Source organism: Esox lucius, chromosome 8 (assembly GCF_011004845.1).
Source record: "Esox lucius isolate fEsoLuc1 chromosome 8, fEsoLuc1.pri, whole genome shotgun sequence".
Classification (NCBI taxonomy): domain Eukaryota; kingdom Metazoa; phylum Chordata; class Actinopteri; order Esociformes; family Esocidae; genus Esox; species Esox lucius.
In genome coordinates this window covers 26,356,109-26,380,661 of record NC_047576.1, presented here as the reverse complement: position 1 = coordinate 26,380,661, position 24,553 = coordinate 26,356,109, and the positions used below count along the sequence as shown (strand labels likewise).

General features: G+C 44.6%; 2 protein-coding genes across 6 annotated transcripts in view; one reads left to right on the top strand and one right to left on the bottom strand.

The window, feature by feature from the left end:
- Positions 1-19,709, top strand: part of phactr1 (phosphatase and actin regulator 1) — a 43,811-nt gene extending 24,102 nt beyond the window's left edge. Inside the window, exons 2-14 of one of the 2 annotated variants that reach the window (XM_020049420.2) lie at positions 7,255-7,446; positions 9,217-9,381; positions 11,816-11,896; positions 12,257-12,376; positions 12,515-12,718; positions 13,329-13,602; positions 14,515-14,699; positions 15,135-15,291; positions 16,179-16,234; positions 16,340-16,401; positions 16,592-16,732; positions 16,839-16,915; positions 17,040-19,709. In XM_020049420.2, coding sequence (XP_019904979.1) covers positions 7,255-7,446; positions 9,217-9,381; positions 11,816-11,896; positions 12,257-12,376; positions 12,515-12,718; positions 13,329-13,602; positions 14,515-14,699; positions 15,135-15,291; positions 16,179-16,234; positions 16,340-16,401; positions 16,592-16,732; positions 16,839-16,915; positions 17,040-17,055 — 1,730 coding nt within the window. In that variant the 3' untranslated portion in view covers positions 17,056-19,709. The remainder of the gene's footprint in view (positions 1-7,254; positions 7,447-9,216; positions 9,382-11,815; positions 11,897-12,256; positions 12,377-12,514; positions 12,719-13,328; positions 13,603-14,514; positions 14,700-15,134; positions 15,292-16,178; positions 16,235-16,339; positions 16,402-16,591; positions 16,733-16,838; positions 16,916-17,039) is intronic. The other variant, XM_010872435.3, reaches the window with a different exon arrangement.
- Positions 19,710-21,115: 1,406 nt separating this feature from the next.
- tbc1d7 (TBC1 domain family, member 7) lies at positions 21,116-24,306 on the bottom strand. Of its 4 annotated transcripts, XM_020048807.2 has the most exons (9): positions 23,951-24,305; positions 23,690-23,845; positions 23,175-23,293; positions 22,958-23,038; positions 22,677-22,867; positions 22,397-22,534; positions 22,123-22,268; positions 21,825-21,954; positions 21,116-21,691 (listed from the first exon to the last, which is right to left on the bottom strand). In XM_020048807.2, exons 3-9 carry the CDS (start codon positions 23,284-23,286, stop codon positions 21,605-21,607), a joined length of 885 nt encoding a protein of 294 aa, XP_019904366.1. In that variant the 5' UTR covers positions 23,287-23,293; positions 23,690-23,845; positions 23,951-24,305; the 3' UTR covers positions 21,116-21,604. The 4 variants fall into 4 exon arrangements, with proteins under 4 accessions (XP_019904366.1, XP_010870733.1, XP_010870734.1 ...); XM_010872431.4 differs by having other exon boundaries at positions 23,659-24,306; XM_010872432.4 differs by lacking the exon at positions 23,690-23,845 and having other exon boundaries at positions 23,951-24,306.
- Positions 24,307-24,553: the final 247 nt, after the last annotated feature.

Below are 24,553 nucleotides of genomic sequence, written 5' to 3'. Positions count from 1 at the left end.
TCATCTCTTTCTGATTCCTCTATCCTCATCTCTTTTTGATTCCTTAATCCTAATCTCTTTCTCTTTCCTCTATCCTCATCTCTTTCTGCCTCTATCCTCATCTCATTCTGCCTCCTCTCTTTACATCTCTTTCTGCCTCTTCCTTTTCTAAACCTCTCTCTAAACTATTTACACTTCTGTGCTTTCCCTTCCTGTTCTCCTGGGTCAGAGTTGAGATTAGAGGACTAACAGACTATTCATTTCAAGTCATTTTCTCCTCCCCTCTTCTAGTAAGTTGTTGTTCTAATGGATATGAATACTCTGCCTAAGCCATTTGACCTAGTCTCTAAAACAACCTTATTTGTGCCTTTGAGCAGCCATGGTTTATTGCTAGAACATACTGTATTATTATTAGATTTCTTTATTACATATATCCAATTGTAAGTTGTCTCCTTGCAGCAATTCAAAATGTGCTCAGGAGAGTTGAAGATTGTGATATGTCTTCTTTCTAGGCATCCACTCAAAGCCATTCTGCTTTTTTCCAGACTGGACACCCACCAGGTAGTCAGTCATATAAATGCATACAAGGGCTCACTATCTTAACTGACATCCTCTGTCAGCCCATGAAAGTGGCTAGAGTGCAGCACTGCTACAGTGTGATGAGTCAAGGAAATCCCTGGAGCTAAACCTGAACTACAGTTGTCAGCCCAGAATGAGACAAGCCACACTTATAGCGCTCTTATAGATTCGGCCCAATATGAAGTAAGCTGTTCTAATAGATTCGGCCCAGATAAGACGGATGCTGTTCTGAGGCTTGTTTCTCATCTTCTTGACCGAAACTCTGGTCTGTAAGAACTGCAATGACTCATCACTCAGCACAACCAGCAGTAAAAAGACACAACACAGAGAGAGTAGAGCTGAGGGGAGGAGTCAGGATAGGGCATACATACAAGGAACAAGCAAGAGAGGGGGAGTAAGAGGGACAGAGAGAGGGAGAGAGGTAAACAGAGGGAGACAGAGAGGTAAAGAGGGAATGATAGGAAGACATAGAGGGAGGAAAGGGAGGAAAGAAAAAGAAACAGAGAGACGGAAAAAGAAACTGAAAGTGGGTGCGTGAGCACAGATGAGTAGCTCAGTGGGGCAGAGAGGTTTGGCAGGATTCTGCTCAGTGAGCAGCAGGGAGCAAATAGACCTCATGCCTGAGTGTGTCTGTCATGTCTGGAGACACACACACACACACCTCATTAGCAACACATCCACACACACCTCATTAGCCACATAAACACACACACTCTCTCTGCCCAGCACAACCCCACCTTCCCCCACCATGCCACAGGTGTGTCTGTCACAGTTGAGAAGCCATACTGAACCAGAGAGCTGAGCCTGGACAGAGGCTACAGTACAGATATTACCCCCAGTGAATACATATATTGAGACAGTGACATTTATATTCTTCCAATAGCTCCTTCAGTGAGGTTTTATCAATATATTGTAAGTTTTTATTTGAGCTAATTTGTGCATGTATTGGTTGCAAAATCTATAAGTGATCACGTTATATAATAAAAATATCATAGCAATTTTAAATCCACCCTTTTTGAGTATAGAGCCAAATGATGTCCCAATACTTACAGAGTGTATTGTGTATCCATGTCTCCACACATCCTTCCTTGTGTGCATCCAAGAGAGACGGAGGGCAATCTTACATTCAGTTTCTCATTAAGTCCACTTAATGAAACATTCACTTCTCATCGATTTCCTCTGTTGCTGTCATGGCCACCCGTTTATAGTCACCCCCTTAGCTGTGTATCCTACTGCACTGGACCTCATGGCCCTGCACTTAAACTCACTCATATTAAGCACAGCCTTCTCTCAGTGTGGTATGTGGAGTCACAGTGGAAGCGATTGAAACAGATCCTGGTTTGTAAACAGTGGGAGTGCTTATCGATTGTTTTCACTTTTGTGACGGCAGAATTAAACAAGACAGACCTCCTGTTAGTTGGGATCCAAACAGATGACAGATGTTTCTGGGGGGAATACAAGACCTACATGAAGGTCAATGTCCTTGTCTTATCTGTGTTCGTATCGTATTGTCAGCAAATATCTGGATTAAATTAAATGTGCAAACAGACATTTGTATTTCTGAGGCATGCTGAATATACAGTGTCTAGTGAAATCTCTAGTCTTCTCCGCCAGTAAATGTTTCCATTGATATCAAATGAATTCATTCTGATTCCATGAGTTGTCCTTCCACTAAGCGGTCGTTGCCTGACATGGATGTTATTTATTGCTATTGACATTATAAAAAGGGCAGGGATGATGATGGTGATGTCATATAGCTCTAACCTAGTGATATTGAGCACGGCTCTGTATAAACAAGAACAGTTGATTCAATGTACAATTGTAAGTCAAGCAGTTGCAATTGGATTAAGCATTGGATTGAGCAAACCAAAAAATGTGTGTAAGAATGTCTGTTGCAGAGAACTCAAAATTGTATTGCTGCTGGTTGCTTTACAACTGTAAGTTCAATCAATATGGCTTTTTCATATGATTAATATTACTGTGTGAGGATTGTGTTTGCTGTTCTACTTGCTAAGGCACTATGACTCACAATCCACTTTTAAATCAGCATTGGAGAGGGAGGTGTTTTTATTCTTTTATTGTGTAATCATGCACACAAACAACCACCCGAAGCATATAGACACCCTAGCTAAATGTTATACAATCATGTAGGCAGATACACTAAAGAGAACTGAATTCCATTCAGGCATTTAGACACACACTCAGAATACACACACACACACACAACCACTGAGACACACACATATATGTGCAGCGCATGGTTTGATTTTTGCAGGTCCCCTGTGTAACAATCCTATTGACCTTTTTACGTGAGGGATTACAGTGAGTCAGCTATGATTACCTTCCTCTCCTCCCTGGCTGGGAACCCGCTCATCTCAACACCACTGGAGGGAGGGAAGGATGAGAGAGACAGGGTGGGAGAGAGAGGATGCGTATGTGCAGTAGACTGCATTGCCTGTGCTTTGGTACCTCCGAATCTACTGCAGAACATGCAGAGATTTAACACCAGTTCTAGTGAAATATCGCCACCTACTGGTGATAGGTGATATGTTATAGGAAACTACTATTCCAATGTGATTTCTATTGATGTCAGTATGGGGGCAGTAAAGCTGCATGAATAGACATACTGGTCGACCCATCAGCCTGATATCTAGCATCAGCCAAGGCTATAGTATACAAACATGCCATGGTGTTTCAGAGGATTCTGTTTTCTGTATGATGATACATGTATACCAACATTATCTTTTTTGAAATGGTCTCACTATATAGATAGGTGATTATTCATTTGCCCTAGCAGTTATCTCACTCCCCACACAGACACACACACAAACACAGAGAGAGAGAGAGAGAGAGAGACACACACACACAAGTCAAATTTAGATTGTGCTGTGTTCAACTCCTGACTATGTGAATTTAATCTTCACGTTAGCTTTGTTTGCCCCTCCTCTCCTCTCTCTGTACATCGTCAGAGAATGGTTAAAGGATGAATCATACAGCACATTATTTTCTGCAGAATCTAGCCTGCACACACACACACACACGGACACACTTTCTTCTCCTCTCTCACTCCTGAACACAGTATCTCACAAAAGTGAGTACACCCCTCACATTTTTGCAAATATTTGATTATATATTTTCATGTGACACATGAACACTGAAGAAATGACACTTTGCTACAATGTAGTGAGTGTACAGCTTGTATAACAGTGTAAATTTGCTGACCCCTCAAAATAACTGAACACACAGCCATTAATGTCTAAACCACTGGCAACAAAAGTGAGTACACCACTAAGTGAAAAAGTCCAAATTGGGCCCAATTAGCCATTTTCCCTCCCCAGTGTCATGTGACTCGTTAATGTTACAGGGTCTCAGGTGTGAATGGGGAGCAGGTGTGTCAAATTTAGTGTTATTGCTCTCACACTCCTTCATACTGGTCACTGGATGTTCAACATGGCACCTCATGGCAGAAAACTCTCTGAGGATCTGAAAAAAAGAATTGTTGCTCTACATAAAGATGGCCTAGGCTATAAGAAGATTGCCAAGACCCTGAAACTGAGCTGCAGCACGGTGGCCAAGACCATACAATGGTTTAACAGGACAGGTTCCACTCAGAACAGGCCTCGCCATGGTCGATCAAAGAAGTTGAGTGCACATGCTCAGTGTCATATCCAGAGGTTGTTTTTGGGAAATAGACGTATGAGTGCTGCCAGCATTGCTGCAGAGGTTGAAGGGGTGAGGGGTCAGCCTGTCAGTGCTTAGATCATATGTCACACACTGCATCAAATTGGTCTACATGGCTGTCATCCCAGAAGGAAGGCTCTTCTAAAGATGATGAACAAGAAAGCCCGCAAACAGTTTGCTGAAGACAATCAGACTAATGACATGGATTACTGGAACTATGTCCTGTGGTCTGATGAGACCAAGATAAACTTATTTGGTTCAGATGGTGTCAAGCGTGTTTGGCAGCAACCAGGTGAGGAGTACAAAGACAAGTGTGTCTTGCCTACAGTCAAGCATGGTGGTGGGAGTGTCATGGTCTGGGGCTGCATGAGTGCTGCCGGCACTGGGGAGCTACAGTTCATTGAGGGAGCCATGAATGCCAACATGTACTGTGACATACTGAAGCAGAGTATGATCCCCTCCCTTCGGAGACTGGGCAGCAGGGCAGTATTCCAACATGATAACGAACCCAAACACACCTCCAAGACAACCACTGCCTTGCTAAAGAAGCTGAGGGTAATGATGATGGATTGGCCAAGCATGTCTCCAGATCTAAACCCTATTGAGCATCTGTGGGGCATCCTCAAATGGAAGGTGGAGGAGCGCAAGATCTCTAACTTCTACCAGCTCTGTGATGTCATCATGGAGAAGTGGAAAAGGACTCCAGTGGCAACCTGTGAATGTGATGCCCAAGAGGGTTATGGCAGTGCTGGAAAATAATGGTGGCCACACAAAATATTGACATTTTGGGCCCAATTTAGACATTTTCAATTAGGTGTGTACTCACTTTTCTTGCCGGCAGTTTAGACATTAATGGCTGCGTGTTGTGTTTTTTTGAGGGGACAGCAAATGTACACTGTTATCCAAGCTGTACACTCACTACTTTACATTGTAGCAAAGTGTAATTTCATCAGTGTTGTCACTTGAAAAGATATAATCAAATATTTACAAGAATGTGAGGGGTGTACTCACTTTTGTGAGGTACTGCATATTCAGAGACACACTTTAATCTCTCCATCTATAGTTTTTATAATGAGGGATGTAGAGACTCACTAATGGATGAATCATACAATCCTACACAGTTAAAAAACACATTGACCCACACACACATTAAGTGTTGCATTGAATGTTCCATACCTTTGTGTGTTCTGTTCATGTGACAGTTAAACAATTGAAACACAGAGTGATAATCCATCTACTGTAGGAATTCATGGCAGCAGTACTTATTGGTTATTTATTGATTATCAGGAAACCCATTAGTTCCTGCAAAACCAACAGGCACGGTTCCTGGGTAATAGAAAGACATAACAAAAGGCTAATAAGAAAAAACAAAGTACTGTATGTTCTAAGGGTTTCATAGATGGCTGAAGGTGTTGAGATTGATATTAGAAAAGACCAGAGTCTAAGAATGTGAACCATGGAATACAGTAAATGTTTGTGACCATAGAGGGAGGATGGAGAGAACAGAGGGGGGAAAGGAAGGATGGAGAGAACAGAGGGGGGAGAGGGAGGATGGAGAGAACAGAGGGGGGAGAGAGAGGATGGAGAGAACAGAGGGGGGAGAAAATGAGAGATAAGAGAGTGTAAATGAATTGGCAATGTTGAAGACGGTGGATGAAAAAGGATGTTAACTTGAGCCAGTTATTCCTTTTCTTCTAGTGTTTCATACTATAAGTGTCTTTTTCATCCAGATAAAACGGCAGCTTGTAGCACATTTTGCCAAAAAAGCATTGTGATTGAATGGATAGCTTATTAGACCTACCAACATCCTTATGCATGCCTGTACACACACACACACACACACACAAACAGAGTCATGTATTTCTATTCTTGTGGGGACAAGATGACAAAACAAACCCATCTTCCATAAACCTAACACTAACCTAACCCAAACTATAACCTAAATAACCTCAAATGTATGCCTAAATTTGACCTAGCCCTAATGCCTAACCCAAAGTAATTTGTACTCAAGCCATAATTCTAAGTTTGACCCTAAATCTAACCCCTAAACCATGAACTGATTTTTTTCTAATGGGGACCAGCATTGTTTCAGGTTATACTATCCTTGTGAAGACTTCTGGTTCTAATTTGCTCTGTTTAACCAAAACACACGCAAATAGCCTACATACACACACTAAATTACTTTAGACGCCACTAGGGAGCTAGAAATACTATAAAGAGATGCAAATTATATTTATTTGTGTGTACGAGTGTGCTTGTGAGGTTGTTAGTAGTAGAGGAATCTAAATAAACACTGGGATGGAAAATCAGCCGTTGACCGTTCAGAACCCTTGCGCCAGCATAGTGTGTCATTAATGTGTCATGTATAGGATATGTCAAGTGCAGTCTGAGTTTGGGTGTTGGTTCTATTAATATTCCTCAATTGTTGTTCAGATGTAATTCCATACCAGGACTTTTGGTGTTTAAAGGGATATTTACTTTCAATATTATCTAGGTTGGCTGTAGCTACAGAATAAGGTCTGTTGTCAGTAGTGAGCGGAGATTTAATGAGGAAAAGAGGAGAGCGTAAGCCCCGCCCATACTGTTAAGAGGCAGATTCAAATGTGATGACGTGATGACACATAAACGGGTATTGGACCCGATTGGACTCCTAAAGTAATGTGGAAACATATCTGAATTTCTGGAGTGATGGATCCATAAAATACAAAGATTGACACATCTTCGCAGACAACTCTGACGTCGTTGGTCCCCATGCGTAAAGGGATTGGACGGATTGGCCAGCCGCTACCGTAGGTCTGCGGAGGTCGTCAGCAGCCCTAGAGCAGACCGTTTCAAGCCCCCCTGCCTCCATCTCTGAGAGTGAGAGAATCGGGATCAGCGGGTCTACACCTCAGCCATAGCCCTCCGTTGCCTTCCATTGCCTAACCATGGCGGGTCCTGCAAACGGCTGTATGAGCTCCTGGTACGCTTCTGAATGTAGGAATAACTCTCCCTCCCCACTCCTTGCCCGTACAGAGGAGATGCCGCGGAAGAGGAGAGCGTTCTGCTTGCTTCGGATGAAGTCCAAGAACCGCGGTGGTAGCGGCAAGCAACAACAGCAGCAATCCGCTGCAAACAACAACAACATGCCTTTCATGATCCACTGCCAGATCGGGAAGGAGATCAAGCACATATGCAGCAACTGCCGCGGTGCAACCCCGCAGGATGGTGAGTTCAGGGATGGATTTGAGGTTTTCACCGCAGCAAGAGTGAGATGTTTTGATCATCTCCACCATTTCATGTGTGCGCCGCTCCCAGAAGCGACCGCTCCCTTGCCTAGCCTAGGCTACTTGCTCCCGGCTGCGTGTGAAAAAATATGCCCCACCGCGGGCAGTTTTTTTCTATCGGAATACTGATGGTTTTCATTTTCATAAGAATACAACTCAGTCAGAATTATTTTGTGTATGTATGGTTTTGGTGGAGATATAAGTAGGTTATAACGGTAAAAGAATCATCTGTTTATTCTTCTGCTGTGTTTTGTGTGGTTGGGATGGGGCTCTTCAATCACGCACTGGCTCCGGTAGGCCTGGCTGAAGTCTAGTATGTTGGCCACCGTAATATTTACAATCACATGGCAGGTCAAACACATAAACAAGTGTAATCCAGAGTTCGGTAATTCAGGGTATCTCCTTACTCGTTTGCACCTAGGCTATTACTGTTACTACTATTTCTTCAATGTATTCAAACAATGTATTCACTAACCATTATTTAATAAAAGCAGAGAGTGCTATTTTGAATAGCTAATGTAAAGCACTACTAAGATAAAATGTAGTACTATAAAGTAGTACTCCTGCTATATGTTCCGTGAAATTGAATCCTATATCCCTGTTTTTGCTCTCTAATAAAACCAAACATGGTAACTCATACATTTCCTACCACAAATTAGATGTTAAGACCAGGTCGTGGAGCATTACCTCTGTGAGAGAGACGATCCAGTGTTTTTATATTAATTATACGCTTTTTCCACTCCAAATCTTGCCAGGGAGAATGGAGAGGCTGAATAAAAGTTAAGAGTTTGCAGAAGGAAAAAATATGGAAAAACGGAATAAGGAAAGTGTGACATCTCTGTAACAGGGATGAGCTAATCACAGGGAGAGTCATGGAAGGAGAGGTGAAGAGAGAGGGAGGAATGGACTGGGATGTAGAGAGGAATGGACTGGGATGTAGAGGGGAGGAATGGACAGGGATGTAGAGGGGAGGAATGGACAGGGATGTAGAGAGGAATGGACAGGGATGTAGAGAGGAATGGACAGGGATGTAGAGGGGAGGAATGGACAGGGATGTAGAGAGGAATGGACAGGGATGTAGAGGGGAGGAATGGAAAGGGATGTAGAGGGGAGGAATGGACAGGGATGTAGAGGGGAGGAATGGAAAGGGATGTAGAGGGGGAGGAATGGACAGGGATGTAGAGGGGGAGGAATGGACAGGGATGTAGAGGGGGAGGAATGGACAGGGATGTAGAGGGGAGGAATGGAAAGGGATGTAGAGGGGGAGGAATGGACAGGGATGTAGAGGGGGAGGGATGGACAGGGATGTAGAGGGGGAGGAATGGACAGGGATGTAGAGGGGGAGGAATGGAGAGAGACCCATGACATAAGGGAGCGACAAATGAATGCAGAAGATCTAGAGAGAGAAATGAGAGGGTGGGACAGATAAAGATGTTGACAGTCATGTTGAGAGTCAGGGGTGGAATGAGTGTCACCAAAATGTGCTGAATAAATATGTTGTGTAGATATTGTTTTGTAACCCATTTATAAACCTTCCCTCTTTGTCTTTCCTGGATGCCTATTTCCATATTAACAGAACATTTCAGGTCCTTAAACTTGTATATCCTGTTTAGTTAGCCCACTGTTTTTCAGACTGTATGTTTTTCATACTGTATGTATTGAACTCTGTTTCCTCTTCTCTCCTTCCTTCATCTTCTTTTTTGTCACTCAGTTGAAGAGGTGGAACGACTAGCAGCGATGCGATCTGATTCACTGGTCCCTGGCACACACACCCCTCCGATTCGGAGGCGGAGCAAGTTTGCCACTCTGGGACGTCTCTTCAAACCCTGGAAATGGAGAAAGAAGAAGAGCGAGAAGTTCAAGCAGACCTCTGCTGGTTAGTTCCCTACCTGACATTTAATCCTAACCCCTAAAGGCTTTCTGACCCACACCCCTAACACCCTGACCCTAACCCCTAACACCCTGACCCTAACCCCTAACACCCTAACCCTAACACCCTGACCCTAACACCCTGACCCTAACCCCTAACACCCTGACCCTAACCCCTAACACCCTGACCCTAACCCCTAACACCCTAACCCTAACCCCTAACACCCTGACCCTAACCCCTAACACCCTGACCCTAACCCCTAACACCCTAACCCTAACACCCTGACCCTAACACCCTGACCCTAACACCCTGACCCTAAGCCCTAACACCCTGACCCTAAGCCCTAACACCCTGACCCTAACCCCTAACACCCTGACCCTAACACCCTGACCCTAACCCCTAACACCCTGACCCTAACCCCTAACACCCTGACCCTACCACCCTGACCCTAACCCCTAACACCCTGACCCCTAACACCCTGACCCTAACCCCTAACACCCTGACCCTAAGCCCTAACACCCTGACCCCAACACCCTGACCCTAACCCCTAACACCCTGACCCTAAGCCCTAACACCCTGACCCCAACACCCTGACCCTAACACCCTGACCCTAACACCCTGATCCTAACACCCTGACCCTAAGCCCTAACACCCTGACCCTAAGCCCTAACACCCTGACCCTAAGCCCTAACACCCTGACCCTAACACCCTGACCCTAGGCCCTAACACCCTAAGCCCTAACACCCTGACCCTAGGCCCTAACACCCTAAGCCCTAACACCCTGACCCTAAGCCCTAACACCCTAAGCCCTAACACACTGACCCTAAGCCCTAACACCCTGACTCTAAGCCCTAACACCCTGACTCTAACCCCTAACACCCTGACTCTAAGCCCTAACACCCTGACTCTAAGTCCTAACACCGTAACCCCTAACACCCTGACCCTAACCCCTAACACCCTGACCCTAACACCCTGACCCTAACCCCTAACACCCTGACCCTAACTCCTAACACCCTAACTCCTAACAGCCTGACCCTAACTCCTAACACCCTAACTCCTAACACCCTGACCCCTAACACCCTGACCCTAAGCCCTAACACCCTGACCCTAACCCCTAACACCCTGACCCTAACACCCTGACCCTAACCCCTAACACCCTGACCCTAACTCCTAACACCCTAACTCCTAACAGCCTGACCCTAACTCCTAACACCCTAACTCCTAACACCCTGACCCCTAACACCCTGACCCTAAGCCCTAACACCCTGACCCTAACCCCTAACACCCTGACCCCTAACACCCTGACCCTAACCCCTAACACCCTGACCCTAACCCCTAACACCCTGACCCCTAACACCCTGACCCCTAACACCCTGACCCTAGCCCTTGTATTCTACCTCAAATGTAGCAAAATAATCGTACACATAGCCTAGGTGTTGTTGTCTTTATCTAAACTGCATTCATGCATGTTAAATAGCGTGTACCTAGCCGGGCGCTCAGATATAGCTTGGTTCTATTGAATAAATATACACATTTAGCAGAATGCATCTCTAAGTGGCAGTTTGCTTGATGTGGGCAGATAGGTCAATATTAAATGTTAGAATGACCTGGACAAACGTCTAATGTCGCTGTGTAAATCATATAATCCCCTGCAATGCTGTGGGCGTGTGTGTGCGTTAGATATCAGCAAGACCAGACAGACCTAAGATCATGATATTTCCTTCTGCTCAAACATTTTTAGAAATTATTTAAAATGAAAACATTCCTAGGACTCCTACAGAACATTTAAACAAGATCAGTCTTGTTCATGGAAAATGCAGAGAACAGCTGCGGAAATGCAGACGGACACATTTCCCTGCTGATTCTGACCCTAGACGGCAGTAACTGGAGTGCCGACACTGTAACTGAATAACCATCTAAGAAATCGATATAAGGCTACATCAATGTTGCAATGTAACATCTAGCTTGTTTTGTAACATATCCCTAAGCCAAGTGTCTAGGTTAAACAGAAAATAAAGCTACATTTTAGCTGCTTCCTGCCCACAGACACACACACACACACACCACTGGGACACTGTCTTTATAATCTCACGCCGCTTCCTCAGCTGTCGCTCCGGTTTTTCCTTTTTTTCAACTGAATTATAATGGCATGTGAATATTAGGGCTTACGGCCTGTCATTATCCTAACAGTCACTTGTGTTCCCTCCCCTCTGTAGTGTATATCGACTGTTCCACCAGCTGCCTGTTCTCTCTGGGCCCTAGCCATTTCGGAGTGATTCTGAAAGATGAACGCAGCTCCCACATATATATATATATATAAATAACCTGTGCTCCCAGACAGTTGGAAGCATAGGAAAGATGGGATGCAGAGAACTGGGGTAGAGACGATGGTTGTAGAGTATGATGTCACTTAATGTTGATGCCGTGTCCTGTCCCTCAGTCCTGGAGCGCAAGATGTCGACCCGACAGAGCAGAGAGGAGCTAATCAAGAGAGGAGTGCTGAAAGACATCTACGACAAAGGTGAGAGGCCAGAAGGCCATGAAGGAAAAGACTGTAGAAACGTTCAACAGCACAGACTGATAGCAAAAATGTCGATGTTTTATAACCTAGAGTCCTTTTGATTAAATGATGTCAAATCACAGTCAGCAATTTGTGGATCTATGGTTTTGAAAGAGATCCAACTAGGCTATAGCATTAGAAGAACAGTCTGTACATTCTTCTGCTGTGTTTTGTGTGTCTGTGATGTCATACCCACGTGGCTGAAGCTTTGCTACAACCACACACAAACACAGCAGAAGAATGTACAGAATGTTTTTCTAATACTATAGTCCAGTTGGATCTCTTTCAAAACCATAGATCCACATCAATCTCTCTTTGCAGATGGGGCAATAGTGACGAGAGGAGAGGAGGTAAAGATGGAGAATGGCCGGTCTCCAGCATTAGGAGGGTCTGACCAGTGTGATGGAGCTGAGCTGATGGATGGAGCGGGATCAGCCCCAGGTCCGTCTCAGGCCTTCAACACGCACACCCTTCTGTTCATTCCCAAACATCCGATTGGTCAATTCTTCCTTTTCTCAAACTCACTTGTTACTTTGTCTTGCTCTAAGTGACCATCTGATTGGTTCATCCTGTCCCCAGCTACTGTGGAGTTCCAAGTGTCTGGAGAGGGTTGTCTACAAGACCACTCTCAGAAGCCCAGCCAAGCTCCACCCACTAAGAAGGTTATGGTGTATCCAGGTGACATGGGCGGGGCAGAGTCTTCACATCACACCATAAAACAACCCAAACAGCCCCCAGCGCTACCGCCCAAACCCTTTAACAGGCTGCCCAATCACATCACAGGTAGAGTCCTGTACTCCGTTCACCTCTGTAGCCTTTCACCCACTCAAAAATTTTTTCCTCCAAACTATAGGCATTGGAAAAAAAAAAATCACTTTGCCAAAGCAATGAAATTCTAAGTCAGCATTATCCACAGAACTTTCAAAAGGATGAAGGCATTTTCAAATGTTATATAATCAGCCATGTACAGTGTTGTAACAATGTGTAGCGATATAATGACAAGATACATTAAGAGATACATATGGGTTACGTTTATAGTGTTGTTTGTGCTCCACTATCTGCCCGTTTCTAATGGCAGCGAGTCACATAAGTCTTGCTTCTGGAATTGCATGTTGCAGTATTTTTCCTAACACATATGGACATTTATTCATATTATTTTTCTTATTCTTTGTGGGTCTGTATGATCAGAGGGTAATATTTGCCTCTAATGTGGTCATACATTTGGCGGGAGATTAGGAAGTGCAGCTCCGTTTCCACCTCATTTTGTGGGCAGTTTGTGTTCAGTCTGTCTTCTGTTGGGAGCCAGGTCTGCCTGTAGCGTCCTCTCTTGATAGCATAGACCACTAAGTCTCCCTCGGTCTCACAATCATTTACCCTCCCTCTCCGTATGTAGATGGTATGCCGGTCAAGCTGCCCTGTGTGTCGATGAAGCTGTCTCCACCTCTACCTCCTAAGAAGCTGATGATATGTGTGCCTGTGAGTGCGGGGGGGAGCATGGAGTCCTCGGCCCTCAACTTCCAGAAGTGTCCCCCGCCCTACCACCACGTGGGGTCCATGGGGGGGCACTCCCTACACTACGGGACCCTCCCTGTGCCTCTGCACCCCCCCAGCCGCATCATTGAGGAACTCAACAAAACCCTGGCCCTCACTATGCAGCGATACGAGAGGTGAGGACTGACAAGCTGTGTGTGTGTCTCTCTGTGTGTGTGTGTGTGTGTATATGTTTTTGCATTAAAAAGCCAGTTTGTTACAGTACTTTATTCCCATTGGCCCTGTGCTCACACTACATTGGCGTGTGGGATTGTGGGTATTTGGATTTGGTCGTTAAGATGTTTGGACTAAGGGTTCTAATCAGTGGGGTGAACTTGGAAGATGAACGACTAGGCCAAGTGGCCAGTGTCTGTACGGTAGTAGAATGGGTTTAGCTGGACAGAGAGGAATGTGCCCAATACCACAATACCCTGGGCAGTATGTGTCAAATCTGGTCAATCTCACTCATGTCAGAAGAGATTCTGTCCTGATCTCCCCGGTCAGCAGCTTTTCTTCGGACCTTCCTCAGTCCACAGACACGTAGCACACAGGTCAGCCGGAGGTCATCTGTCATCCATGGCACCGCTGTACAGAAGTGTTATCCCCCTTTTTCAGTGGGTTTGGACTGAATAACAGATGAATGTGCTTCAGGTGGCTTTTTCAATGGTTTGACTCGGGAGGCTGGCCGGTCTTGACCGAACGGTTGCTAACTTTGCTCTATTAGGCAAACTCCAGCTGAACTCAGGCTTGTGTGTTTTATGTGTGGTACTGTAATACCACTCTACAGCCTCTACTGTGTCTCGTCCAATTTCCCTTTACTGTACACCTCCCCCTCCATCATGCCATGCTTCCTGTATGATCTGAACCTCTAATTCTCAGGCTGGTCTTTCAGACTTGTTTATATCAGTTGAAAGGTGCAGTTTCAGCCATTTTACCGTGGTCACAGTTTCGTTCCAGAGGCACAGTTCATGACAATAACCACCACACACACACAGACATACAAAGCCTATGGTCTCTCGCTAACCTTTGACCTCTGTCACTAAACTCAGCTCGCTGCACCACGTGGTACCCACGGTGATGATAGGGTGTGATGACAACAAAGAGAACCTCTCTAACGAGAAGGACTACCAAGAGATTCCCGGTTCATACAGAGACGAGGACGACGAAGATGACGAGGAGGAGGAGGAGGAGGACGAGGAGGATGAGGAGGATGACAACGAAACGCTCTTCACAAGTAAGTGTTTGTTCATGTGTCATAGGTTTGTTGTCATGATCTCTACTTAGTGGCCCTTCTCCTTGGAAACAGGCTTAATGGCTCCTTAATGGCTCGTTCTTGGTTGCAGCATCTCCCATCACTGTTTCATGATCGGTTGTGTGAATTATTGATTTGAAGCCCATTATGTGTCTCGAGTATTTCTACACACCTCTTCTCTGTAATAGGGTTTTATAAAGGCGTTAGGAAAAGTAAACAAACGCATTACAGTCTTTCAGCACATGATGGATGGTGGACGTCTCTGTAATCTGTGACAGTTGCATTGTTAGTCCAGGAGATGTGGTGTGGGAAATTGTATTCTATTCAAATGTAAAGGTCATTAAAGTTGATTATATTGATCTTACTCTGACCTCCCAAACAACCTGTTTGTGTGTCTGCGTGTGTGTGTTTTGGTAGGTACACTAGCTCTGAAGGTATTGAGGAAGGACTCTTTGGCCATTAAGATCAGTAACCGTCCATCTCAGAGAGAGCTGGAGGAAAAGAACATCCTGCCCAGATTGTCAGACCAAGAGAGGCTGGAGTCACGACAACAGATAGGCACCAAGCTCACACGGTGAGACACACCCACACACTCGCACACACACATGCACGCACACACACACCTTCCGTATAGCAGCTGCCAGGAGAGACTTGGGTGAGATTAACATGGTGAGCATCAGTCTGACACATGAACACACGCAGGTTAAGCTGCACATACAGTACACACTGCGTATTATCCAAACCATCGCCAGGCAACAAGCTATCACAGTAAGAGATGTACTCACATGGGCTAACACACACACTCTCACACTTAATACACATACACACACATCTCCCTTCCCCGCGATTGTACGCTGTGGCCTGGATGAGAGAGACATGACCTGGCTACTGAGGAAATCATGATGGATGACGCCTCATAATGGAGAGTGGAAGCTGAACAGAGGTAGTGGGATGGGGGGAGGGAAGGGGGAGGGAAGGGTGAGGGACAAGGAGGAGTGAGAATGGGAGAAAAGGAAGATGGGAGGAGACAGATGAATAGGGAGGCGATGGAGAGAAGGAATGTAGCAGCAGTGAGCCTGTGGCATGTTTATCTTGAACTGGCCACTGAGTGAGGGTGGACCGTTTGAAGTGGGGTTCCCTCTCACAGAGGACAGCCTCCACATGGCTACAGGACCGTTGTGGCTGTGACAGTACGGGAGCGAGGCAGAATTCCCAACCGCATTCCTTCCTTCTATCGCCACCCGCTCTCGTGTCACACCGACGACAACTCTCTTTCTCTCCATCCCTCCCTCTTCGCCTCCCCTTCCTCTCCTGGCTGTATCCTTCATGGCGCCAGACTGCTGAGGTGGTAATAGATGCGTTGGAATCATGGCTCACAGGGGGAGACCGCTAAGACGTCAGCAAATGTAACACAATAAGACAAAACAACGGAATGTGTCGATTGACTCTCTGTTTCCTCAGGAGGTTGAGTCAGCGGCCAACTACGGAAGAGCTGGAACAAAGAAACATACTAAAGCGTAAGTAGCGCAGACCAAATAGGCGGGAGACCCCCACAGCACGGACAGTGACGGGTCTACACTAATCCGTTTCATTTCATTCTAACCCGTCTCTTACTCTCTCAGCCCGCAATGAGCTGGAGGAGCTGGAGGAGATGAGAGAGCTCAAGAAACGCCTGTCCAGGAAGGTGAGAGAGGGGAATAGGGTATCACTGTCTATTAGATAGCAGACCATTGGAAATATGATAGCATTAGCTCCTGACATCAGGTTATCACATCCTCTGTTGTGTAACATGGGCAATGAAACATAAACCTCCCCAGGAGACTTTCAATCACCACACAACACACCCTTATAACCCTTCGCTCGCCCCTCCCCAGTTGAGTCAGAGGCCCACAGTGGAGGAGCTGAGGGAAGCTAAGATACTGACCCGCTTCAGTGACTACGTGGAGGTGGCCGACGCTCAGGACTACGACAGGAGGGCAGACAAACCGTGGACACGACTCACGGCCGCTGACAAGGTGATTGAGCTCACACCCAAACGGGGGCAAGGGCACGCGAACGCGTGGTCGTGTGTTTGCTTTGCTTTCTTCCTGACTGAACTCTGGTTCTGTTTTTCCCTTGAAGGCTGCCATTCGTAAAGAACTCAATGAATTTAAAAGCACAGAAATGGAAGTGCATGAGGGTAGTCGCCATCTAACCAGGTATTTATGTCAGAGCCTTTCTAGCCTGCGAGACCACCCAAATCACTAGCCCATACTTCAAGACAACACAAAGGCACTATACTTCCAGCTGTAAAAAGTAACTTATTATCCCTTTATTCTCTAGGTTTCATCGACCGTAGTTATTTTGCCATCTTTTACAAGATCCTCAAGTGCTGGACCAGAAACTGCTGCCTCTGTGTACCACACCCCTCCAATTCCAGACCAGAACACAACTCAACCAGAAACAGAGTATACAGTGGTCGGAAACTTGACTGGAAACGTAATCTAAAACCGGAGGAGTGTGTGTACAGAACTGGGCTGTATACACTCCTTAAGGCTCCACTGTTGACCCAAAACAAGTGCCAATCACTGGAAAGGGCAGACTGGATAAACAACAACAGTATGTTGTTCCTGTGGTTGTAGTGCGGTCACTGTGTTTGGTTGTGTTGGGCTTGGGGGAGCCTCATGCACACGGAGAGACACATGGAAGGCACCAGAAGGACTGACCCAATGGCTTTAAATGGAAATTATATAGACTAAAACATTTTGTTTAAAACAGCTTTTTATTATTGTTTGTAATGATGACGATGGTAAAGGTGTGACTTTACGGCACTTTGGTAATGATGGTATGCTATGGAGGGTTTATGGAACACTGCTCCTATCTCTGTGCCAACAGGACTTTGGGATTGTGGGTTTGGGAGGGCAGCTGTTAGAAATCCTGAGAAATCTCCAACAACTGATTGGGAAGGGTTGTTGTTCCTGCCTTTTAATACTTTTGGTACATTATTCATTTTCTGGTTTTCCATTGTGGGCTGCTGTTTTCAATACAGCCGTTTTAACGTGATAGTACTGCAGAACAGGATTCTGTATAGTGTTGCAGTACTTCTAACAATACCGTACATGGTATGTGCAACTTCACATCCTGAGATATAGAAATGTGAACCTAGCAATAATTAATAATTTATTTTCTCCATTCCGCTCCTCCTGGGCTGCATTCAAGTAAACAAACACTGGGAACGTTTCACTGCGCTACCTGCTAAATACCAAATACACTTTGAAACGATGTCGTGACGTTTTGATCTTGAATGCAACCCAGATCCATATCAAAGTTGGGATTTCTGCCACCCTCTGTAGTGTCACTGTGCCTGTCGTATTGTTTACAGCAGGGGTCTCCAACAGGTCCGCCTCAAGCTACTGGGAGCTCCAGGGCCAGTTCACGAGTTCGCGTGTGAAACAATTCTGAACACACATACCGTAAGGTTCCACGCAAACTGACATCAACCAACCGAGGATGAGACACCACAGGCCCCCAGGTACTATCTAACCTATGCAGCACTGACAGTATCACAACTCTGTTTAGCGCTTAATGGCTAAAGCAATATCCGTCGATTCATTTCCAGCATGTCGCCCCTTTCTGTCTGTGATGCGTGCATTTTTGATTAGCAAGTGTGTATGACAACCACGTCTAGTGAGTTAGCAGAAATACTTTAAACTTTCCCTCAAACCTTCTCGAGTCTATGTATTGATATACAAGAGTACATCTCTTTATTGCTTTTATTTGTATGATAAAAAAGGAATTACAATATTTTTTTTTAAAAAAGCTGTCATTTTGATGTGATTTAATCATTGAAAAATATATCCTAAGCCATGTGAAATGCAACAGAATTCAGGAGGGGAAGAAACTTGACCTGGTATATAGACAGGAAACATAGTGCAGTACTTTCTCTTGTGCACTAAGGACCTAGCAGAATAGCTTAAGGATAACAGATGTGCCAAATTTAATGCAAAATTTAGTAGCTTGCAAAGTCTTTCAATATTTAAGATGCACTCATGCCCGATAAGGTTGGAGACCCTTGGACTTACAGGGATGAAAACGTTGCCAAATGTCCTTTGAGTTTAAATGACCATTGAAGTATGTTGTCTATATTGTTTCAGCAGAGTACTATGTGGACTGGCAAGTTAACAGCCGGCAGTTATGGACTGAAAGTGGTCCATTTCTCACTGTTCTCAAACAGGGATTTCATGGTTCTGTCGGGTCCAGCTTCAGTGGACAACTGACATCATATAAACCTTTGGCTGTGAATCAAAATGCAGTACCACCTTTCTCTGGCACACTACAGCCAAACATCTCAAATCTTGTTCTTTTACAATGAACATATGTAGTGTTTATGGTTTAGCTGGATAAACCCTTTGACTTGTGGTGTGCCCTGGTAGTGTGTGTGTGTGTGGGTGTATACAGGAACATGTTCATAAGGCACAAAGCAAGATACCGATTTACAACAGCGTGCTCACTGAAAACAACCCAAGGTTGTGACTCTCTCCCTGTGCCTCTACTGTGTCCAAACTAAGAGGACATTCTTTATAAGGTGTGTACATAATCCAAACAAAACTAAGACTTAAAATGTTTTTTTTTTCTTTTTGTACAGAGGGGAAACTGCATGTGATGATTGTTAACTTATTGTTCGTCTTATGATGTATGCAGTTTCTTATCTAAAGGAAACTTATTAAAAAACAAGAACATTTAAAACTGCTTTTTACTTGGCTTTCTCCATTCCATACATGCCCACATTTTCTGGCCACTGGTGGTTAAAGTGGTGCCGTCTAGCCAAAAAGGGTCCCCAAATAATGTCATGTAATATTTCACATTTGTGTCGGTTTGTGCGCCTTTTCATCAAAACTCAAGTATTATAATGATTTTACTTACAGATTATGCACATAACATTAATTAATCAAGCCCAAAATAGGCTTAATTATATTCCATATCACAAGTCCCAGAATGCATCCTCAAGGTAAGCAGAGAAAGGTATTTACATGACTCATGCTATAGTTGGACTCTTTTTTTTTTCTCAGTTACCTCCAGTTTTAAATTTTAGAAGGAGATGAGGTCCTGGTCCACACCTGCGGATTACCTGGTTTGGGGGGGCCCGTTGCTGTCCCTGTCCTTGTCCACCTGGTCATACTTCTGACCTAGTCTAAAATCAAATAGACTCTGGATTTAGCCCAGAGAAATGTATTTATTATTCCAATTGGACTCTTAATATCTCACCCGGCACAGCCAGAAGAGGACTGGTCACCCCTCTGAGCCTGGGTCCTCTCTAGGTTTCTTCCTAAAATTCAACCTTCTTAGGGAGTTTTTCCTAGCCACTGAAATTCAACACTACTGTTGTTTGCTCCTTGGGGTTTAAGGCCGGGTGTCTCTGTAAAGCACTTTGTGACAACTGCTGTTGTAAAAAGGGCTTTATAAATAAATTTGATTGATTGATTGATTGGACTCAGGTCTTTATTAAGCTAATTATTGGAGCGCATTATTGGAAAACACTCAATTTGAGTGAAATTGTTCATTTTGCAAATGAAACTACACCCTCCATACAGCTGTATGGTAGGACAACTAGGAGGACCCCACCGTCCAGACATCAGACTGACTGCGACTTGCCTGAACACACCTTGTCACCATGTCCTGTTAGCCCATATGAGACCGTATATTGGGTTTGTTGACCTGTGTTTAGTCTTCCCTGTGTTTTCAAGAATGCACATAGAAAACTTGTTAAACAGTATCCACTGTATTAGTAGCCCCCTATTGTGTAAGAATAATAGATCTTTACCAGCCTGTGGAAGGGGAGTCATGATTCTCATTACAGTAAACACCTCCCAGATGTATTTTGTTTTCCCTTTCCGTATAAAGAAGTGGGTGCTACTAGTGTTCTGGGAGTGGGAAGTATTCCTTGCCAACTAGTTCCAGATGGAGGGTTGCTTCCTGTATTATCAATAAAAAAGGTCCATTCATTTGTATGTAGACTCATCTGGTTCCTGTGAGGTATTCCACAGCGGCCATAGTCACACAGATAAGTTCAAATATGTTTTGGGGCTCATATGCTGCTTCCAGCACCCAGGAACTTGAACCAACGAGTACAGATCAAAATCCCATTAGAAACATCTAGAAATCTAAAAACATCAGCTGGGAGAAGGCATCCATCGAAAGGAAGAATCGAAACATTCCGGTAAGACTGGGCCAAACTGCCAGTACCAAGCTGCAGGAAGCTCATCCATGGCTATTGGAAGCACTTGATTTCAGTTATTTTGACCAAAGACTATGCTACCACATACAGAGTCTATGGTGTAAACTTTTTGTTAATGACATCTGTTCATTTTAATCAAAAACAAAGATTCTAATAGCAAAATAAATAACTGAAGATAAAATACTCTGGTCAATTTACATTTATTTTACAACAGAGTTATTTGAAGGGCACAGGTGGCCATGACTATCAGTATGGTTTATACATTCCCATGATGCAGTTGTGCTCCTCCGCTTGACTTTCACATGCCAAACAAGCAAAGACAAGTTCTGTTAAGACATTAAACGGAAAGGGCTTCATTTAAAGAATAAACTGTATGGGTTGGAGGAGTTGACAGAAGAGAAGAACAGATCCAGGACCAAGCTATGAACCCAGCAGATGGCTGTGTTTCCCAAACCCTTGGTTGGAGAACAGTTTCCTTGTTTTAACAACAGTAATGCTACCCGAAACGGCAGTCCCTGGAGGAGGCCTTTTTTTAATGGTACAGTCATTCTCTCCACTTAGTCCAAAAACCCAATGGATGCTGTGTTATTGGCAGAGGTCTGGATGTCCTCCAGTTGATGGGAGGGAGAGCCCATTACTCCCATGAAGCAGGTCAGGCTGCAGGTTTGTCATCCTAAACAGGGTGCATAGGAGTGCCACAATACTTGTGCCATAGGTCAATGGCTTTACTTACTATTGCATCAGTGTTTTCTTGGGGCATCTGGTGTTAGAAGGAAAACAAACAAACAAAAAGTATGTCAACAGAAGAGAAAGGCCGTACCAACATTTTTATGGTGGGGGTTTAGGTGTATGATAAATTGGTTTAGGGTGATCCCCTAAACCAAATTACTCACATTATACAGGAAGTTGACTACGCCCTCCGGTCGGTTAGTTTTCATCATCATGATCTTGCAGCTGAGGAGGATCTCCACAGCAACAAAGACCAAGATCTTACACGATCCACTGATCACCTTATCCCACACCCTTAGAGCCGAACATGTGACACGTCAGAACACCGGCGGACAAACCAAACGGTGATACGTTTTCTGAACTCTTTTTAGCTAACATCCATCGTACATACATCGTACACAACAGCAACGTGGTATGTTTGTGAGAATGGTGTTTGCCCCCCCCCTTCCCCAAACATCTCACCTCTGGAGGCTGGACTCGGGCAGGCAGCCAGCAAAGCAGCGTCTGAACCACAGGCTGTACGGCAGCATGGCCAGAGCCCCGGTGGTCCTTAGATGGTTCAGTAGCCGAGGGTCCTCCACACTCAGATAGTGTTCCAGACTCTTGGGCTAAACCGACCAGGAAAAAAAATAACTCTTAGCCCCAGCTGGGCCATTGACCAGCTCTGCCAACTATGCTGCACAGGACCTAGGAGCTGTCTTTCATTCCCTTAACCAACCTCCAGTAGTCTACATACCAGATGAGGAATGGAGTCTCCAAACTTGTTGCTGAACTGATTGACAAAGCATTTGATCAGCCAATAGCAGTCCACAGGGTCCTCAACAATCTCCTCCATGGATCGAGCTATGGACAGGAAGTCCTCATCCTTACTGTCCTGAAATGGAGACACACCGGTCAGTCTGACAAGTGAGCAACCTTGACTTCTGGTTTCACTGAGAACAGTGGCAACGTTCAAGTTAGGGAGTAGGACCGGGGGGGGGAAGGTCATGGTACATTGACAACAATGTTTCTCTCACCGGAGGAGTGGTCTCTGAGCACCTGGGCAGCAGCTGGCTCTCTAGCTGGAACATGCGAAGGTACACCTGTGTCTGAGGCGTGGCCCTCTGGATGAACCGCATCACAGTCAGGGCCTCTAACACATCCTGGTACTGTTCACGTCTGTACCCTCCCACCAGGGTGTGGGAGTCACTGTGTGGAGGAAGGATACCTGGGCAGGTGCAGGATGATTTGTGTAAGACAGGCAGTTGGTCTGGATTGGAGGTGAAATACTTTATGGACTAGCAAGTGATAGACATACCCAGAAGTACCTTCCAAACATGGATCCTGTACATTGAGGGCAGAGGGAACCTCTGACTAAAAGTGCTTAGCTTCTCCACATCTGACAGAAATATAAACGGTTATTGTGGTTAAAAAAAGAATTGGAGAGCATGGCAGCTGCAACTACCAGCAGTAATTGTAATCATATTGTAGGCCTAGGTCTTGAGTCAGTAGCTAGTATCAGTTCAACATTGTACCCAGTGGGTTCTCCTTCAGAAGTATTTCCAGTGATTTCTTCTCCTCTACCCCTCTGAAGCCCACTTTCTCATAATAGGCAGAACGGAAGTTCCTCGGAGGGTCCTCAGCCATAACGTCACTACAGGATGATTAAAGAAAATTACATCCAAATCACAGCAATAGTATTTCGTCAGGCACTGGTAAGCTTATCTAAGGGATACTTAACCAGTGTCCTGTTATTTAACATCTACCAAACCTTAACAATGGCATTCTAGATTGTAAGATAACACTGAAAAAACTTTGAATATCTACAAACGCTGAATATCTAAATTTGAAAATCAAGGTCGGCTTAACTAGCGTTGTTTACATGGTTGTCATTCACAAACGTTAGCATGTTTCATTAGTAAGCTAGTTTGACTGTCTATGTACGTATTATTTTATTTCAGAATCAAAATTACAACCATTAAACCTTTGGTATATACAGAAGTAGTTTATTTTAACAACCTTAGTTGTTAAAGTTCCTTTTGTCTGCTACCTTTCTGTTGGACCTCACTGGGCCTCACCACATCCACGACATTTCTCGTCTGCAGTCACCGGGAAATGAGCTCTTATCTTGGTCGAAACTGAGCTAGCTTGCTCTCTACAGCCACAATAATAGCTACGCGTACATCTTCTAATAGGTGCATATCCCCTAAATATGGATGCAATAAAGCACTTGGTAACGCAGAAGATTTTGGAAATAATACAAATCACATGTTAACTCATAATAATGTAAAACGATAGCGAATCCACTTACAACACATCTAAATCATAATGACAACATTGCAGGCGTTCACTGTGGTTCGCTGACCACTTCTACTGCAGCACGTACACCCAGCAGATGGCAGTGATGATTAGCTAAATCACGTTTTGGTGGATAATGTGAGTTAAGTGCTGAACTGAACCACCGCGTGCTAATAAATTGTATTTGAACTTGGGAGAATGTAAGCCTACCAGTCAACTCGTGACTAGTACTTTTGTCTAAACCAGTAGTTCCCAACAGCACCCGTGTGTTGTAGACCAAATTCAACCCAATGAGGTCCTAACAACTGGTTACGTTGTGCTTGACTGGAGCTACGATAAAAATGTGTGCTGTTAGGGCTACTCGAGGACCGGAATGGAAAACTACTGCTTTCAATCAGGTTTTAAAAAAAGATCTTTTCTACAGATTAGGATGTGAGAACCATCTGCTATAATCGATCACCGATGTTTTCTGTGTTTATTTCACACAATCACTAATCCAATATAATTTATTGAGCTTTTGGCACACCTTAGCTGGCCTAAGATAATATGCTGCCAATCATAAGTCATGGGACAAACGCTGCAATGTTGCGTTTAAGTTTATAGGCTTAAAGGCTTA

Bases quoted from the DNA above. Each gene is read 5' to 3' on its own strand.
- tbc1d7 (XM_010872431.4), bottom strand. From the start codon at position 23,286: ATGGCTGAGGACCCTCCGAGGAACTTCCGTTCTGCCTATTATGAGAAA. The intron at 22,535-22,676 runs GTGAGAGAAACA...TCTCCATTTCAG, and splicing joins GCTCAGAGACCACTCCTCCG to GACAGTAAGGATGAGGACTT. The intron at 22,269-22,396 runs GTATGTAGACTA...TGGTCGGTTTAG, and splicing joins GAGACTCCATTCCTCATCTG to CCCAAGAGTCTGGAACACTA.